At 36.2% G+C, this 19,998-nt stretch overlaps 1 protein-coding gene across 2 annotated transcripts in view; it reads left to right on the top strand.

Moving 5' to 3' along the window:
- The window catches only part of LOC136043763 (cyclin-D1-binding protein 1 homolog), a 46,074-nt gene that overhangs the window by 8,777 nt on the left and 17,299 nt on the right, over nt 1–19,998 (top strand). For both annotated transcript variants that reach the window (XM_065728679.1, XM_065728678.1), the window contains exons 3-4: nt 7,669–7,904; nt 10,566–10,742. In XM_065728679.1, the coding sequence (XP_065584751.1) occupies nt 7,669–7,904; nt 10,566–10,742 (413 nt within the window). The remainder of the gene's footprint in view (nt 1–7,668; nt 7,905–10,565; nt 10,743–19,998) is intronic.

The following is a 19,998-nucleotide window of genomic DNA, read 5'->3' as shown; positions in this document are numbered from 1 at the left end:
ATGAATACTATTCTACTTCCGTAAATAATAACTTTGTCATTTCTTAGAAACAGTTTGGTGGTAATAAAAATGAAATTAGACAGTACTTAGAGATTGAATCTTGTCCACAGTAAGTGAAAAACTAAATTACGGATGTTGGAAATAATAAAAGCTTTACAATATCTTTACTTAGAATGTACATGGCAAATATTTTTTAAACATTCCCTCAGCACCCATTGAAAGTTTCATTTTAAGGCCGTGATTAAGTGAACTTGAAAACATCGAGCTTCAAAATTGAAGTAAGGTTAGCCTTCTGTCTTATAATTCTCTAGAGACCGTTGGTTGTCAAAACTTCAAATAGCACCAATTATCAAGTCTTGTCAAAGGTTTTGATTGACAGCTTCCTTTGGTGAGATGTTTCAGCCGAGAAATAGTAATATATTTGGCTGGGTAAAAATAAAATTTTATTAGTTAAAGTAAAATAAAAATTTTAAATTTTAAGATTTAAAAATTTTTTTAATTTTTTTAATTTTTTACTTAAAATTTAAGTAAAAATACATTTTATTAGTTAAAGATATACGCAACTTACAAATTAGCTTACGTAAAGAAACTTCTGAATTCTCATATTTTTATTGCATATATGAGGGGGTTTACCCCCTCGTCAGTACCTTACTCTTCACGCTAAAGCTTAAATTTTGTCCCAATTTCTTAAGAATGACCCCTGAATAATAAAAGCCGTAGAATAAATAGTTGAAATTTCTAAAAATACTTCAACGTAAAGAGCGAGGTATTAGGAGGTGAGCCCCTCATATGCGTAATAATTTCTGTTCCTTTTAACAGAAATTATTATGGAATATTTACAGGAATTAATATTTACAAGAAAATAATAAGAGGGATATTCTGTTCCTTTCAGTTGAAAAACTTTGCCATATTTATTTTTTCATTGTTTTTTAAATAATGCTAGAAAATCCTGCGCTCCCTTCATGGAAATTTTCTTCCCCCATGACAAATTCCTCCGTGAAAAGTTCCTCCAACATATCCCCCTCTTCTCAACCCCTGCCCCCAACCAAATGAAAACGCCCCAGAAAACGTCTGTACACTTCCCAATAACCATTACTATATGTAAGCACTGGTCAGTGTTAGTAACTTGTAGCCCCTCCCACGGGGACTGTGGGGGAGTAGGTCATCCCAGACGGCATAGTTGAAAGGATTGTCGACTACGCTGAATAAAATGGCTATCTCAGAATTTTGATCCGGTGACTTTGGGAAAATAATTAGCGTGCACACGGGGGCCTAGGCGCCCTCCGATTTTTTGGTCACTTAAAAAGGGCACTAGAACATTTCATTTCCGTTAGAATGAACCCTATCGCAACATTCTAGGACCACTGGGTCGATACGATCACCCCTGGAAAAAAAACAACAACAAAATACAAACAAATAAACACGCATCCGTGATCTGCCTTCTGACAAAAAATACAAAATTCCACATTTTTAAACAGTTCGTGGTAACGAACTGTAGTAAAAAGCGACTAGGCTCAATAGTAACCAAAACTCTAAAAAAAATGGAACTTTGATACCAATAGTTATATCAAAAGAATGGCATTTTAATGCTGTTTTAAATATATAAGTTTCATCAAGAATAGTCTTACCCATCAAAAATTACGAGCCTGAAAATATTTGCCTCATTTTAGAAAATAGGGGGAAACACCCCCTAAAAGTCATACGATCTTAACGAAAATCACACCATCAGATTCAGCGTATCAGAGAACCTTGTTGTAGAAGTTTCAAGCCCCAATCTATAAAAATGTGGAATTTCCCATTTTGTGCCCGAAGACAAATCACGGATCCGTGTTTATTTGTTATTTTTTTTCCAGGGGTGATGGGAAATTGGAGGGCACCTAGGCTCCCTCCCACGGTCATTTTTCCCCAAAGTTACCGGATCAAAATTCTGAGATAGCCATTTTATTCACCATAGTCGAAAAACCCAATAACTATGTCTTTGGGGACGACTTGCTCCCACACAGTCCCCGTGGGAGGGGCTGCAAGTTACAATCTTTGACCTGTGTGTACATATAGTAATGGTTACTAAGAAGTGTACAGACGTTTTCAGGGGGATTTTTTTGGTTTGGGGGGATATTTGAGGGGAGAGGGTTACCGTGGAGGATTTTTCCATGAGGAACTTCTCATGGGGGAAGAGACTTTCAATGGAGGGGGTGCAGGATTTTCTAGCATTATTTTAAAAAAAATGAAAAAATAAACATGAAAAGTTTTTTTTTCTACTGAAAGTGAGAAGCAGCATTAAAACTTAAAACGAACAGAAATTATTACGCATATCAGGGGTCAACCTCCTCGTAATACCTCGCTCTTTACGCTAAAGCATTTTTAGTGATTTCAACTATTAATTCTACGGCCTTTGTGATTCAGGGGTCATTCTTAAGGAATTGGGACAAAATTTAAGCTTCAGTATCAAGAGCGAGGTATCAACGAGGGGTTAGCCCCTTCATATACGCAATAAAAATATACGAATAATGAAGTTCGCTACGTAATTTAATTCGTAAGTTACGTATATTTTTTACTTACAAAGACGTTCGTAAAAATAATAAGTAAATGATGCCTTTTTAAGTAATCAAAAATAGGAGGGCAACTAGGCCTCCTCCCTCGCTCCTTTTTTCTCAAAATCTTCCGATGAAAACTGTGAAAAAGCCATTTAGCCTCAAAAAATTAATATGCAAATTTCGTTTTAATTATTTATATGTGGAGAGCCAAGATCAAACCATGCATAAATTCAAAGACGTCCAGAAATTAAACAAAAAAAATAAGTTTTTTTAAATGAAAGTAAGGAGCGACATTAAAACTTAAAACGAACAGAAATTACTCCGTATATGGAAGGGGCTTTTCTTCCTCAACGCCCCGCTCTTTACGCTAAAGCTTGACTCTTTCTCTTAACTCTAGATTTTAAAACAGTAAAACACTTTAGCGTAAAAAGCGGGGCGTTGAAGAGAAAAAGCCCCTTTCATATACGGAGTAATTTCTGATCGTTTTAAGTTTTAATGTCGCTCCTTACTTTCACTTAAAAAAACTTGTTTTGTTTTTTTTTGTTTAATTCTAGATAGGAGCTTGAAACTACAGTAGGATTCTCTGATACGCTGAATCTGGTGGTGTAAATTTCGTTAAGGTTCTATGATGTTTACGGGTTGTTTCCTCCTCACCTGTGCTTCCAAACTTAAGTCTCTAGATCGTGCACGAAAAATGCAGGATCAAAAATCCATCGGCAATCCTTCAATTCGTCGCAATCCAAGTTTCTACCACCAGTCACGATCCGGTAGGGCAACGGGGAAGAAGCTACGGGGTTCTGCTCCGCCTCAAGGTTTGTCGCTTGACCTAAATCTCTTGACTTGTCTAGTTCTTCAGCGTACCGCATTATTAGGAATTTTGGATATTTACATCTACCAAGCTCCAAATACTTTTTACAAAGGCGGTGTCTATGTGAGGTAACACTTTTAAGATGTATACCTCGCTTTGATTTAATTTTCCCCATGATTTCGGCTTTGTGTGCACAACTTTACTGAAGGCTCCTGACTATTTCTCATTTCTAGGTTTCTTCATTGCATTGAAATAATTTATGAAAATTTCACACTCTATTAACAAGCAGCTGATTATACCAGCTTGTCATTTTGGTGTCTTGGGGGTATTATCGGCGATCTGAAACGATTCTTTCTGGCAACCGACTTGTAAAAATTTCAGGTAGCTGAAAATATTCTAGGGGACTGTTAGAAAACAGGAAAATAAATCGAAAAATGGTTCCAATCATCTTACAGGTTATTGTCTTCTGCTCATGGTAGTACCGATTTTGTTCTAAAAGCAATATCCTTTATCGAGTACACTTGCGAAAAAGACCTAGACATTTTCTAAGATTTCTAAGCAATTAGAGAAAATAGAGCAAAATCCTTTCAAACATTTTGTAGCATCTTCAAGAAGCTATGGCCTGATATTAAAAGCGGCATCTTCCGCCAATGAATACTTGAGTACTTTTTAAAAGTAAATTTTCAATTTAACATGGGATTTTCGAGTTCCATCAGTTCACTTAATCACGGCCTTAATACTCTAAACAGTTCCTGGGACATAACTGATATGTTCTTCCGGCAAGCTGCATATACATTGTTTGTTTTGTTTTAGTTCAACATCCTCTCAACATTCCTTAAAATTTTCACCTTCATACGCTTAGCTTTAGTAGTAGTAGCAGCAGTAATAGTAGAGGTAGTAGTATTAGTTGCAGTAGCAGCAATTGAAGTAATATTAGTAGCATGCAAACGTTACCTTTGGTCAGGTCAACATCCTCCCACATCAAGCCCTGTTTTCCGACTTAACGCCCCCCCCCCTCAGATGGTCGAATCGGGGAAACGACAATTCTAATTTAATCTGGTCTGGTTCCTGATACGCCTGCCAAATTTCATCGTCCTAGCTTACCTGGAAATGCCTAAAGTAGCAAAACTGGGACAGAGAGACAGACCGACCGACGGAATTTGCGATCGCTATATGTCACTTGGATACCAACACATAGATACCAAGTGCCATCAAAATACATTGTGCACACTTTGCTCTTTACTTAGGCAGCGCTATTGTGCTGCCTATGATAGTTTGAGGTACCTGTTTGACTGACAACACGCTGTATGAAAAATATGGTTCTGTCCCACTTTCAAGGGCTATAATGAGACAAAAGCTGTCATTGCCAGGGCACGTTTTACGGATGAAGGATGACAGATTGTCAAAGATTTTTTTTGTGGGACATCCTTCTGTGGCCAAATGAAAACAGGCCGCCCCTGATTGGGGCAAGAAGAGTTTACAGGGAAGGATTTAAAAGAAATTGAAACGTCATGGAAGGGGGTAAAGAGTGAAGCTTTGACTAGATTAGGCTGGAGGAGGAGCGTGTGTGGTTGTTTTGGCCTCAGGCGGCTTGGTGCTGCCGTGAGTTATGAGTAACAGTAGTAGTAATGCATATAAATCGAAAGCTAGCTTTTAAATTGAAAGCTAAATCGAAAAAAATTGAAAGCTATCACTTATTATACTCAGTAAACACGGTAAGCTGTAGTAGCAGCAAGTGATAGTGAAACGGAAATAGTAGGTAAGGCAGAGCCATTTTCTTGCAGATCTTGAAGGTGGCAATGACTATGGTAAATTATGGTTGAAAAATGGAACGGCACCCTAGTATGTTTCAGCATGGCAAGACTCAAAAGCAAAATTATTTCTCCTTGGTGTTTCAGAGGCGAATATACTGTTATCAACTCATTGTAGCACCAAGCCACATACTACCAACAATACTGCCCACGCTCTTCCTTCATTCAAATAATAATTTATGCGTTGCACTTTTTGGTTATAAAAAAGTTGCAACTAGAATTCTGTTATTAATACCTTTCCGATCTATGAAATTTTAGAAGAATTGTTACTTTGAAATGTTAGGATCACTTACGCCGTAATTACAGAATTAGGGAGTGTGTATGTGGTAGAGGGGGGGAGGTGTAGTGTGATTTTTTCTTTTATCTAGGGAAGATGGTCAAGTTGTGAAATATTGTATTTTTTGTGTCACAATTCTTAAGTTTTCTAGAAAAGGAAAGTCTTATAAACAAGATTTAGGAAGTGCAGTATCCCCTCCCTCCTAGTTGCAGAAATCATGAGCAGATTCTTGCTTGTAGTGCAGGATACAGCAAAATAAAGGAATGCTTTCACAAGCTATGAAAATGTGTTTTTTTTAATTGGCAGTTTAGGATTAGCCAAATGATTAAGATTGGCAATAATGATACTATTAAATTTTCTCACTTGCAGCCGCTATGCACATTTAAGTCGGTTTACTTTATTTGTATTTGAATGGATAGGTAGGTAGGTAGGTAGGTAGGTCACTTTTATTTTTATTCACAATATAAACATAAATAAAAATGACACCACTAATAAATTATTGCAGCAAAAAGAAAGTCCTAAGGACTTGTGCTGCAAATTCCTGTTATGATTTATATCTTATAAATAAATATCTAAACATAACAACTCATGATTATCCACCTAGCCCATCTTATATATAAAAAACACATACATATGAACACAATACAACAAAATAATCCCATTAAATATTATTTACTGGTTTCAGCCCCCATCCCACCCCAAAAAAACCGAAAAAAACATCAAAAACTTCCCGCTTTCAAAATCTATTAGTTAAATAAAATGTTTTCAATTTATATTTAAACCCGTAAAAAGTGACAGACTCCCTGATGCTAGCCAGCAGATTATTCCAAACAGGAGGCCCCAGATTTTGAGCCACATATGATGATCTGACTGTTTTCCTTTTTTCATGGCTTAAAAGTTGTGAATTTCTTTAATCATAATTATGGTGCTCCTGATTCATGGAAAAATAGTCATGAAAATACTCAGGGCATATATGTTTCATGCTCTGGAACACAAAAATTGATGCCTAGTAGTCACGAATCTGAACAACATTTAAAACATTACACCGAGAAAAGCTAGCAATAGTTTTGGATTCAACCTGCTCTTTTATGTCCGTAATCAATCAAATGCTTTTATTTTGCAAAATATGGATCATTTTATAATTACAAAAAAAACTGGCCCAACGAATGCAACCGTAATCTGTATAAGGATGAACAAGGGAAAAATAAATGATTTTAAAATCTTGAATGGAAATGGTTTTTTACGCGTCTCAGAATTCCTAGACGCCTAACCATTTTCGCACCAATAACACTACAATGCTTTTTCCAACTGTTATTATTATCTAAATAAAACCCCAAATACCTAATTTCAGAAACTTGTTTAATGGGTAAATGTCCAAAAAATATGTTATTATTACCATTAAGTAACCTACCTGTTCTACTAAAGATAACGTAATTTGTTTTAGATGCGTTAACTCCTAGGGAGCTACCAACTGTAAAACTGCGCAAACGTTCAAGTGCTAAATTAGCCTTATGTACAACCTGCACCAAACAACTACCAATTACTGTTATCGTAGTGTCGTCCGCGAAAGAGGTCAGCGCCTCCCCTCCAACATGTGAAGCCAACGAATTAACATAAATGGGATAAAGTAGAGGTCCTTTAGAGGTACTTTAGATGTATCTAAAGTAGATAAAGTAGAGAGACCACAAGAAATCTTGAAGATAGACTAAAAAGAAATATGAAATCAAATTTATTCTATATGTAATCTTCTACTTCAGATAGGATATTTCTTTTGATACCAGAGCAGAATCCTTTTGCCTCTTGTACTTTATCTTAGCACTCTACCACTTGAAAACTATAAAATTTGGCAATTCTATTATTATTTATATTTTTGTATTTTAAGATATCGATCGTTGAACTAAGCAAGGGGCATAGGTGTACCTAGAAATTGCTCTTTGAGGAGGGAAAGTGGCCAGCTACTTACGGGATTGGAGCTATATTGGCTATCTTTTGTCAGAACTCACCCTTACACTAACTTGCAAGGTTTTTTTTAGGATTGGATAATAAGTTCTGTGAAGTGTACCCACCGTCTTGCCCCTCTTGCCTACGCCCATGGCTATAGGATGTTCCTTGTAAGGTAAAGAACAATTAATGAAGTTTCAAGAGTTATACGAAGCTTCAACTGACAAGTGTCTACAAGTCTTCTGGATTCTTTGTGAGCTTTTTTTATTGCGATCATAATCGGATCTTTATTTCTAGCTTCACTATCAAAACTTATTGCCCATGATGTCACGAAAATATCACTTATGCTTGGATCACCGCCCTACCCAGACATTGAAACGCTGAAGTCACTGTTCAGCCCAATGATACCTCGGCTCTGTTTATTGCAAAACACTCTCGAGCAAACCCCTAAAGTTGGAGGAAGGACTTTATATAAACAGTATTATCAGGGAGTTTGTTCCATTGTTGAAAGTGTTGAAGAATTTTGCAAACAAGTAAGTGATACAAACTGCAGACGTTTCTTAAAAGTGATGCAATTCAAAGATAGTTTCTCTGGAAAGGCAATAGAATTTTGAATATTACAGTGGAGATTTCTAACTGCAATAATTTGTCAAAAAACATTAAAAACTCATAAAACAAGATATAGGCTCCAAAATAATTTTTCTTATAAACTAAAACTGCCGCCCGTTTTCAGTTTAAAAAGCAGTTATGGATCTACATTTATTGCCGTCTTGGAGACTAAAAAAAAAACACAACATAATTGCTTCATAGGATCAATGAAACCCAAAACGAATAGAAATTACAATAAATAACTGATTCAAAAATAAAACGAGCAGAAATTAACATAAGTAGGGTTGACAAACCACATGCCTTCTATAGACCGGAACATAATTTTTACTTTACTGAAAAAAAAAATCCATTAAAAATTTTTTCACTTTTTTAACTTCAACAAAACAAAACTTATTAAGACTTTAAGGAACAAGTATCAGCATATGTAGGCCTATATTAAACTGACAACCCACATCCATTCGTTTTTTTTACTAAAGAGGAAATTATGTTATGGTCCTGAGAAGGCATGGGGGCTGTCAGCCCCACTCATGCTAATTTCTGATTTACTGATTTCCATTCGAATGAGCCCCCTCCGAAAATTATATGACCATGCCTACCAAAAAACCTTTTAAGTTAATAATTAGCTACTAGTATAACTTATAGCCCTTGCCTTGAGGGCTGTGGGGTGGAGGGGGCTGTCATCCCCAAAGACATAATAGCTGGATTATAGTGAGGAAATTGCTATATCAAAATCTAGATTCAGTGCTTTTAGGGGAATGATGGATGTGAGGGGGGCTGGTTGGCCTCCAATCACTTTTCACTCTTAAAACGGCAATAGAACTTTCAATTTCCTATTGAATGAGCCCCTTTTGAGGTTTTCACGACAAATCCTTCTATACGAAGTGCCTTGGGTCAGAAGAGAGAGAGAAAAAAAGATATATTGTGCCAACATCAATCTTCACTTAGGCAGTGCTATTGCGCTGCCTATGATATAAGATCTTACGAATTACTGCAGCTGAGATGCCAAGTACACTCTTATGAATTTGGGTTTAGCTATTGGATTATGAACCTGGTCTTTTCTCGATACACTCTTCAAGAGGCATTTCGCTTTTTCTAGTACGCTAAAATATGCATCAATTTTTGCACTTGAATTTTGGGTGGTAAATCGTCTTTACCATTTAATAGAAAATTCTCATCGTTCTTTGAAGTGGTCTTAAAGAAGTAAGCTGTTTTTTAAATAAGTATGGTGGAACAACTAATAAAAGGATATATTCGAATAATTGGAACTTCTTGGGGTGCACTTTGCGGGATCAATTTGACCGAACTGTCATGCTTAGTGCATAAAAATTGTCTTTTTTTTTTTTTTTTTTTTTTTTTTTTTTTTTTTTTTTTTTTTTTTTTTTTTTTTTTTTTTTTTTTTTTTAGGAAGCTTAAGCGTAAATCCATCCCATCTTTAAACAGAGGGTCAAGTTTCGCTTAGAAAGCAGTGAGAATTCCCCTTGAAATTGATCGTAAGGAAAATTTAGGGAATTAATAAAACAACTGCTTTTTATCATCTCAAGTGATTTAAAATAGGGTACGATATTGTTGATATTTTAAACAGCGCTAATATCATATTTTCCTTCCTTAAACTCGTTTACAAATCTGCGAAGGTGTCCAAAATCACACTGTTCGAAAATTTTCTTCTCATTTGTACGCCCACTTGGCATCCTGCCATCTTGTTTCATTCCTACCATCTTCGAGGTATTATTGGACAGAGTAGAGGCAGTCCAAAAAACGTGCCCAAGAAGTATCTTTGATATGGGTTAAGTTTGTGTTTCACGAGTAGTACCTTTCACAACGAAAGAATAAATTCACTTTCCCCTTGCTAATCCCCCCCCCTCTTAGTCATCACTTCCCTTGTTCTGCTTTAAAAAAAAATCCCAACTTTTTCCCAGTAAATTTTCCCGAAGGAAGATGCGAAGGGATATTTTACCCCTCATAAGATACGTTTAATAAGTATATTTCCTCCCCTCCCCCTATTTTTTATCGCTCATTGTGTAAATTTTATTTACTAATTTTGATTTTTTTTTGCTAAATCCCTTAACAATATTTTTCCTCCACATATCCTACAAACAAGTTTAATCCATAATGTCCATCCGAATGGTTTCTCTTTTCCTTGTTATTATTTTTTTTTTCACTCGTTCTTTGGGTTTTTATTTGCGGGTTTAATTTCTTTTGAACTTCTTGATATTAATTGTTTTTTTTTGTTTCTGAAATATTGGATTATGTACTTATCTTTTATTTTGTTTCTCTTCATATTTTTTTTCTTATTATGTTTTTTTTTTGCTGTGTCTCTTTTTAAGCTTGCGCATGAAGTTTGAATTCAGTCTATCAGTGAATGAAAGATTGCTATGCATAATTAGCCACCAGTTTGACTGATATCCATGACATCCTGCATACTAGGAATATACCCTGCCAATGGGGTGAGATGACATTCTGACCGGACATGTCATCATCCAACCATGCATTTCTGCACGAGTCTACCTATATAGACTTCTGATTACAATTTTTTACTTTGTTATTTAAAGTTGTTAGTCTGGTTATTTTGATGTAATTTTTTTCAGGTAATAGCTTTTCAATCCTATCCTAGAAGCGAAGGCATGAAGTTATTAAGAACAGCGCAAGCATTGGAAAATTGTGATCAAATAGTTAATATTCCTTTGAAACCAGCCGAAATCGTCAGAAAAAAAATTCAAGACGAAACTGATTTGATACGTGACGCGTTCGAAGAATTATGTTCTGTAAGTAACATTGTCCTAGTTTATCTATGGTCAATTCTGGTTTAGCTAAGAAAATTCCATATTAACATTTAGTCCTCAATTTTGAAGTCTAATTAGTAATTTTAAAGGAATTCCTTGGACCACGCTACCTTTCTATTTGCAATCGTAATAAGAATATATTAAAAGAGGATAAAAGATTCTGATAAGGCAGTGGAAAGAAACAAAAAAAAACGTTTTACTTCAGTTTTTCAATTCAATATTCAATTACAATTCAATCATATATATTTAAATAAAAAACACATAACTGCTGTACATAATCTGCCAGGAAAGCTCAAAAAGTGCTTGGCTAGGGCAGTAACTTAACTAACGAGTAATTAAACAATCAACAAACAGAAACAACGAATCAACTGGATTTATCAAAAAAAAGAAAAAAAGGGGGGGGGGGTGACGAAGAGAAAGAAAAAATAAGAAAAGAAACAGACCAAAAAGAGGTGTACCGCACCTTATTCAAATCTAAACAGTAACACACAGTGACCCTTCACTGCTTTCTTGTAGGTAATAATGTTATTTGAATTCTGAATTTCAAAGGGAATTAAATTCCAAATAGCTGGTGCAAAAAATATAATTAAAAAAGAGCTATTTTTGTTGACGGTGTCTTGTGGACAATGTCACATGAATTTCGCGTTTCGTAAGTATGAAAATCTTGATTTAAAGTGAATAGATTTTCAAATGATGATGGAAGGAGGTTGTTAAAATATTTAAAACAAAAAGTTGCGATCTAAAAATCCCTAGTCTTTGACACATCAAATAGTTTAGTAAGTTTAAAATGGAGGTTAATGTTATCTGAATGCTGAAGAGGTGATATAATTTCAATGGCCTGATTTTGGATGATCTGGATTCTCTTATAACATAAGATGAAGTTCTTGCCCATATAGAGCATCCATATGACAAATGGAGATGAAAAAAAGAATGATAAATCATTTTCAGAATTTTTTTTTAGGGAAACGGAATTTAAGATGGGGGATAACTCCAAGGGACCTTGAAAGTTTGTTACCAATTAATTTGGCATGTTCTTTCCATGAAATATTCTCATCAATAATAAATCCAAGATATCGCCTGGTTTTTACTCTGTTTATAATATTATTTTTACTTTTAAATTAATGTCTGTTTGGACTGATCCGATTCTAGAAAGTAAAATATAATTTTTTTTACCATAATCTAATGTTGAATACTGGGAACCAGCCCACGATACAAATTCAGTTAGAGCAATTTCCATTTTTTTAAATAGAGAAGGTAGATTTTCTAATGCAACAAAAAGAAGTGTGTCATCTGCAAATATTATGATATTAGCTTCAGATAAATAATATTTTAAATGGTCAATATAGATGAGAAAGAGGAGTGGTCCCATTATTGTACCTTGTGGCACCCCGCACGGTAAAAGACGGCGCTCTGATGTTGCATTTACGTTTTGTACAACTTGAGCTCTATTGATAAAATACGAACAAAACCATTCTAAAGCCACATTACGTACACAAATTGATTCAAGAATTTGGAGTAATTTATCATGATCAACAGTGTCAAATGCCTTTTTTAATGTCTGAAAGTAAAGCTGCGGGTATTAGGCGCTAATCAAACGCATCATTCACCCAGTCAACCAATTTCAGAATTGCATGGTCCGTAGAAAGTCCTTTGCGAAAGCCAAATTGGGTATTACAAAGAAGATTCTGCTCCTGGAGGTAATCATACATTCTTTTATGGACTATTTTCTCATAAATCTTCGAAAAAAAAGGTAAAATACAAATGGGTCGGTAATTACTCGTGTCATTTTTTTACTTCCCTTTGTGAAGGGGTAGCACTCGGGCTATTTTAAGTTTTTCTGGAAAAGTTCCCTCTTCAAGTGATAAATTTATCAGATGAGTCAAAATAGGAATAACAATTGTTTTTATTGCTTTAACAACTTTTAACGATACTTCATCTACTCCACAAGATTGCGATTTCATTCTCATAATTATTTCATTTTCATCGCAATTTGTAAAAAGGAATTCAGAATTAGCATGACGAGGTTTAAGTTTGGGGACTGGTGGACTTTTTGATCTTGTAACTGCTTCATGGCACAGCTTAGAACCTTCCTCTGAAAAATACTTTCGTTATTTTTATTTTATTTTTTTAATTGCGTCTGTTCTGTTTTCCTTTATATGTTTTGTTTATGCTGTTCTTTTTTTCGTTGGTAGAATCGTTAAAATCTAATTCTTTGTTTGAATTTCCGATTGGTGGTCTTAAAACTGTACAATTAATGAATAGAATTATTGAAGTAAACTGCTGAAATGGAATAAGAATAATAAAGGAAGAAATGATTAAATGAAATAGATTTGATTTTTGTGCATTAAAATAGTTGTCTGCTGTAGTTATGTTACCTCTTGCATAGCTATTGTAGCATTTATATCCTTGGTTTCAACGATTTTGCTTCAGAGATTCAAATAATTAAAAAACACCTCTTTTTTTACTCAGACTATCGGTTATTATCGGTTCAGATTTCTAAATGATAGTTTCAAAACTGCCAAACCTAAATGGTATGAGATATAATGAATGATTTAATTGGAATAAAATTATCAGAGGAAAAATATTCAAAACGAAGCTGATCTGATACATGATATGTCATGGGTACAGAGTTTTTTTGTACGGACGGGAGGAGGGGGGTCCACCAAAAATGTAGTTTTTGAGATTCCAGAGAATTATCTTTCAGAGTATTATTATAAATTTTTATTTGGGTGGGGGAGGGCTGAGCTTCTTCCAGGGTTCGTTCAAGAAGTTCCTTCGCCTCTCCCGTACTTTATACCTACGTGATGCGTTATAAAGATATCAATAGGAATGTTAATTTGCTGTTCATTTAATCTTCCTTAGCTGTAAATTTTCATCCTCTATCTGGATGTCTGAATAGTGGCTTTAGCACCAACATTAATAATAATTGGAATAAAATAATCCAAGGGAAACAGGAATAACCAATAAAAACAAAATTCCTTATAAAATGGATCTTATATGTTGGAAGAGACGTTTGTTGTAAGAACTGTTAATTTTAATTTATCTAATATTTATTCTCCCTTAGTTACTTAAAATTTTACAAAAATTTTGTTTGAATAGAACTGTTGAAATAGAATAGCAGTTTCAACTAAAAAAAAAACAAAAAAAACAATAACTACCATGTTGTGTTTTATGGCAATATGGAAATAGCATATTGTAGCATTAAACTGATACTGAAATGTTCTCTCTATGTGAGCCAGGCTTACTCCCCCTGAAAAATCCACTCCCCTCCCCCAAGGATTCTCCCTAAATGTAAAATTTAGAAGGCAAATAGAAATTAATACAAATAACAAGAAGGAAGAATAGTGTATAATCGTAAATAAGCTTTAATGAAGAAGTGGTGGGGGGAAGTAGGGTTCATTGTAGACAGGGGGAGGGAGAGATGCCTAAAAAGTGAATTTCAATGCCTCAATCTTTCTGAGCCTCCATATAAACATAAGAAGGAGTATGGAAATAACGACTGACTGTCTTCATGATAATTCACTTAATGAGTGAATCTCTTTCAATGAGTTAAATAATGCACTGTCTTCACAAATTCCTCATTATCTTCTCGCTTTATTCTGTATGAAAGGGTATGGGGGGCGTAGGAATTAGTCTTTATTCCGCCTTCTTTTAGGTTAAGCTTGAATAAGGGTGCTCTAGGGTGATATCTCCCTTGTTATTGCAGAAAAATGTTTCCGATATTTATCTAAGGCTTTATTTAACTAAAACTTTGCTTCGTATCTCATAAAACGATATTTAATGATACGTGAGTGCGCATCATCTATTGAAGGAGGGTTGGTGGAACATTTTGTACTGGGGGGATGCCTCAAAGAGTGCATTTTAACGCTAAAAATCCAAACTCTCAATGTGTCTTCAGACAAATATAGGATTAGTTTTAGCGAAGCGGGAGGAAGAAATTTAAATCTAATCCGTCCTGATTTCCAGGAACGTTTCTGGTCTAAAAATTGGTCTGCCCCTAAAATGGTCAGACTTTATTCTGTATTAGAGAGGAGCCACGCCCTTCTCCCCCCCCCCTCTTTCGTGGTCGTAATAACTTCGGGAACAGTCGTTTGATCGGAATTTGAGAATTTTAATGCCGGTCTGAGCAGCATTTTGTTCAGAATGGTTGAAAATATCAATAATTTTGCATCCAAGGGTGATCTAACCCTTGGATTTCTGGGATTATTATTTGCAAATAATACTCAGCTGCGATAGCTTGTTTTCTCTATGAAGCAAAGTGGTCTACTGATGTGTTACATCTAACCATCGAGAATGTATATGTACTTGTCCATCCATCCATTCATTTTACCATCCATACGGCCTAGAAGCACAGACAACCCCAAGAAGTATTGTTTCTTTTCAGGGGGTGGGGAAAATCACAGTTAAATCTTTTAAGGAAGTTTACCCCCTTGGAACTTAGAAGGGGAATTAGTTTTTCTTTTTAATATCTCAAGTTTTACGAGTTTTGTCTTAATGATTTATCTATCATTGAAAACCTATATTTTAAAAGCAAACTTTCAAAAGAATATAGACAATATAACAAGCTAGTTTGCTAGAATATTACGTTCTAAAATAAGAAATGCAACCGCTTACATAATTTGCGAAATCTATAAGAAACTACAGCAGAACCAGTAAATCTATTAGTAGTTCTATGACTTACAAAAAGCAGGAATCCAACGAGCTTAAATTATCAAGGACAGTGAAAATGAATTCTAAGTTTTTAAATTTGTTACTTGAAAACTTATTTAACCTTGTATGTCTTGAAAAACAAGGAAAAATCGATGCTTCAATTTTAATGACCTGCATTCAGAATTAAGGGGTTTTCGCTTCTAGCAGGCGTTAAATTTAAAGAACGGAAGCATTGGGAAAACATCAGCAAAGAAATAAGCTGAGATGAGCCAAACAGCTTATGAAGGCGTATCTTTCCTTTGAAGTTGTAGCTGTCCTATGGAATCAATGAATTGTTTATTTTTGACTTCTCATGGACGAAGAGCTTTACCGGGTTTGATGGGTCAGCTGTTTACTTATTTTTACAATTCAGCTTGGTGACTGACAGAATTACAATACTGCCCTAAAAGCTTCATAATTTTGAAAAAAAGAAAAAAAAAACAGAGGGAAAATCTTAGAAAATCGTATTTTTTAGGTATGAATAAACCCAAGATCAATCCAGGGGGCTAAAGATGTTTTTATTTTGGTGCCCTTAGTAATTCAATACTTATAGTAAGAGGACTATTTTTAAGTCAATTTGCCTATTGGATATCTTTTAATTAGATTTAGATGGAAGTATTTCTTAATGTTAAATTTAGGTATTCTGCCCCCGTCTCTTTCTCTTCCGACAGGGATATCCCTTAGGGCACTTCAAGGCGGTGGAAAAGTAGATCTCCCTGCGAACTACCTACCTCTAGTTAAAAGGATGCTAATGCGCTCGGTTAACCGAAGGCCTGTAGAGCCATCGGTTAACCAAATTCCTACGAAACATGATAGAAAATGTGGACCGGAAGAGATCAAACCAGGCTACGGCGTTCCCGGTAGGCGACGCCCAAGAAAATTGACAACCTTCTTAAAAAATCCGCAAGCTGGATGTGCGTCGGTGAAGATTCTCAAACAAAAAGCCTGTGTATAATGACTTGGAATGCACGTTCCGTTGTATTTCGTAACGCAGGTTTTTACCGCCGCAGAATTTAATCGTTATAATTCGGATGTCTTATGTCTGATGGAAACAAAGATCAATGAGCAGGGCAAAAAGATCATTCATGTCCCAGTCACTAGCAACAAATGTTATCATTATAATTCTAGGTACAGCAACGCAACTGGCCTACTACATGTGGCTGGATTGCTCAGACGGAAAAGGGTTGAGTCAGCTGTTTTAGAATGGGAGCGGATATCAAGCTGTATTGCGGGGATCATGATGCTTGGGCGTTCCTTCAATATAACAATCATTGCTGCTGACGAACCTATTCGTGACTCACCTGGCCCACAGAAAGATATTATTTATGATCAGCTGCAGAATACAGTTGATAGGTGCCTAAAATGAGGTCTGCTGCTGCTTAGAGGAGATCTTTATTGGGCCCCTTCTGGACCCTTCCAAATATACTAAAATTGGACCATATGGTTTTAGATGACCTGACGGCATACGGCTGCTTCAGCTCGCAATGCATGATATATGCATCATCCATAGTGAACGCGTTATTTCAGCATAAGAATGCCTAAACTTTTACATGGGAATTCCAAGACGGGCATATTAAACCTCAGATCCATTACATATTGATCCATTAGACATGGAGATCATCGGTTGTCAACTGTTGAGTGTTTAGAGGAGCCGATACCGGGTCAAAGAACGGTTTAGACCATTGCCTTCTTCCTGAAACATTGATGCTGAAGCTATCAAACCGTAAAAAAGTTAGATTACCTCCTAGATATAACACTGAGTTAGATTACCTCCTAGATATAACACTGAGAAACACGAAATCCCAAAAGTCTGGTTTGACTTTAACATTGAGTTGAAAAACCGCTTTCTTGTTCTGGAACAAGTACCGGATCAAAATGAGTCTAGAAGAGGAATCATACAGAGGACAGGGCCAAAGATGGAAGACATTAGCCTACCCAAGATGTTTCTGTCTAAGTATCGGAAAGAGAACAACAGGCACTATAAAGTGATGCACCGCCGAAACACTCAACGTCCTGCATGAGAAGAAAGTGCATTAAACAAGACGGTTTAATGCACTAGAAGAAAGAGAGCTCTAGAAGAAAATTGATATGCTGGCAAGGAGAGAGAAAAATGTGCCTACTGGTCAAAGCTGGCCATAGACTCAGAAGAGGCTTCATCTAGAAATAAGACCCGTAAACAATATAGGATCTACAGAGAGCTGAAATCGAAAAAGAAAAAGAGTACCACCAAAGAAAATATGAAAATATTAGATAAGACTATCGTCACAGGATGTCTAGAAAGAATATACCAATAGAAAGAACAATTCAAGGATCTGTCAAGTAGCAGAGGCCAGGCTACACCTCAAACTTCATCCTTCCAGCCCAGCCGAAATGTGCAACCAGCAGCTCAATCACTTGTGGAATAGTACTCCTACGATGTATCTCCATCATCGATGGATGAAGTCAGAAATGCCGTAATGTCGCTCAAAAATATAAAGCCCCCATGTGAGGACTGCATATAAACCCCAGAGAGAAATATGCAAAGCACGTCTGGTGCATGCTCGTCGAAGCCCTAATAAACTTACTTAGTAAATTCTAAAACGCTGAGTATGTTCCTCAGGACATCCGTAACACTACTATAACCCGTGGTTGTCGCCCTTGAATTGGGTGTATAGACCATATCTTTACCTTGCGCCTTCTTCTTCACCAGTGTTTCATTCACGGATTGGATACCTTCGGAGTCTTTCTCGACTTTATTGTTGCATTTGATTCGATGTTACGATCCTTGATATCACAAATAATGTTTGAAGTCAGTGTTCCGCTAAAAATGGTCGACCTGCTAAGAGGATACTATGAGAATACCTTGAGTAACGTACTAATATATGCCAAACTACCGGAACTACTTCAAGTAGCTTATGAATTCTGCCAAGGATGTCCGGCTGATTCTTTTAAACTGTATTATAGATCGGATTACGAAAACCGCATTCAAAGAAGATGATTGTGTCGGTTTTTCAGTACAAGAAAAATCATTCTTAATATTGAATATGCATACGGTGGTACTTTACTCACAGACTCCACCCAGAAAGCACAGAATATGATAGAAAGAGTATCAAATGCTACTAGCGAGACAGGACTCGTGATTAGTATCCCTAAAACAAAGTATCTTACAACCAAAGAGATCGCTTCGATATTCCTCAATGGAGAGCTTATTGAGAGGGTGGAAGAGTTTTAATATCTGGGGTCATTCATAGAGGCTAAAGGTGGAGCGTCCAGTGAGGTTCAAGACAAGATTAGCTAAGCTTTGCCGGTATTTGGCCGGCTCTGCAAACCATTATGGACTAGAAGATTAATCGACCTTGTGACGACACTTAGGATCTATTCAGCCTATGTAGGTTCAATTTTGTTATACAAATATGAGATTTGGCCCCTTAAGGCAGAGAAAGAGTGTCGGCTTGACACTTTTGACCGAAAATGTCTACGGGTCCTTAGCAAAATAAGAACATTGCTGAGAATCGGTTGCCAACGGCTGATGGAAATGTGCGGACAAAAGCTTGATGTTCCGATCTTGATCGAGAAAAGACGTCTCCAGGAACTAGGTCACGCAATGAGGCGTTTGGAAGATACCCTAACACGCCAGATACTACTAGCAAACCCCCTTCTTCATGGAAGAAAAAACCAGGTTTTTAAGTGAAATGATATCATAACGTCGTCAGAAAGGATGCCGAGCCACTTGGGTGATTACGAAAGCATGGTTACAGGTAGGACGACGCGTGACTGGAGTTTATTCGGCCATGTACAGAAGACAGAAACAAATGGAAGCATTTGGTCGAGCAGCTTCTTGATTCCCAGCTGGGCTGAACAGCCTGTGTCTGTAATATTTACATTGACCTCCCGACTCTGTATAAGTCTATTGGTCATGATGAAATTCTCCCACATAATAAAACAATCGTGTTTATGTACACAGAAAAGGAGGATAGACCCCATTTTCCTCTAAGTATACGATATTTATGCCTTATTGCCGTTTTTTATGATACCTATTTAATTTATATGGTTTTGCTGTTTTGACACTTGTTCAAATCTCGTCTCCCCCCTTGTTAAAATCTAATTTATAATCGTGCCTGGCTTTATGCTAAGTCAATTTTGGTTCCAAACTTGTGAACGACTCTGATGCAAAAATTTCGTAGAAAAGGTCCTAGACTGTTCTGCATATTGTATGAATTCGGTATCATGGTTTTGAATCAGCTCGTCATCATGCTATTCTAGATTTCCCTATTAGTTGGGTAGTGCTTTATGATAGGGTGGGACTAAGCCAGAAGAATTGAAAATGCGCACAGTTTACTGGAGAAATATTGACCTTTTCATATTTTCTGTTAGCGTCAAATAGACCTGTTTGCAGTGTTTTGTTGTTTTTGTTAGGGGAGAGGGTGCATGCTTCGAAAAAGTGTAAAAAAATCGGTAAGAAGCTATTGAAAAGATATTAAAAACACAATATTTTGGCGGTTGAGAAAAGGAAATGTTCAGGCCTGAAGCTCCCTCCCCCCGTCCTGTAAATTGGTACCTGACATTGACC

This window comes from Artemia franciscana, unplaced genomic scaffold, assembly GCF_032884065.1.
Source record: "Artemia franciscana unplaced genomic scaffold, ASM3288406v1 Scaffold_941, whole genome shotgun sequence".
NCBI classification, from domain to species: domain Eukaryota; kingdom Metazoa; phylum Arthropoda; class Branchiopoda; order Anostraca; family Artemiidae; genus Artemia; species Artemia franciscana.
The sequence above is the reverse complement of the archived record's forward strand: the minus strand, read 5'-3'. Positions and strand labels throughout refer to the sequence as shown.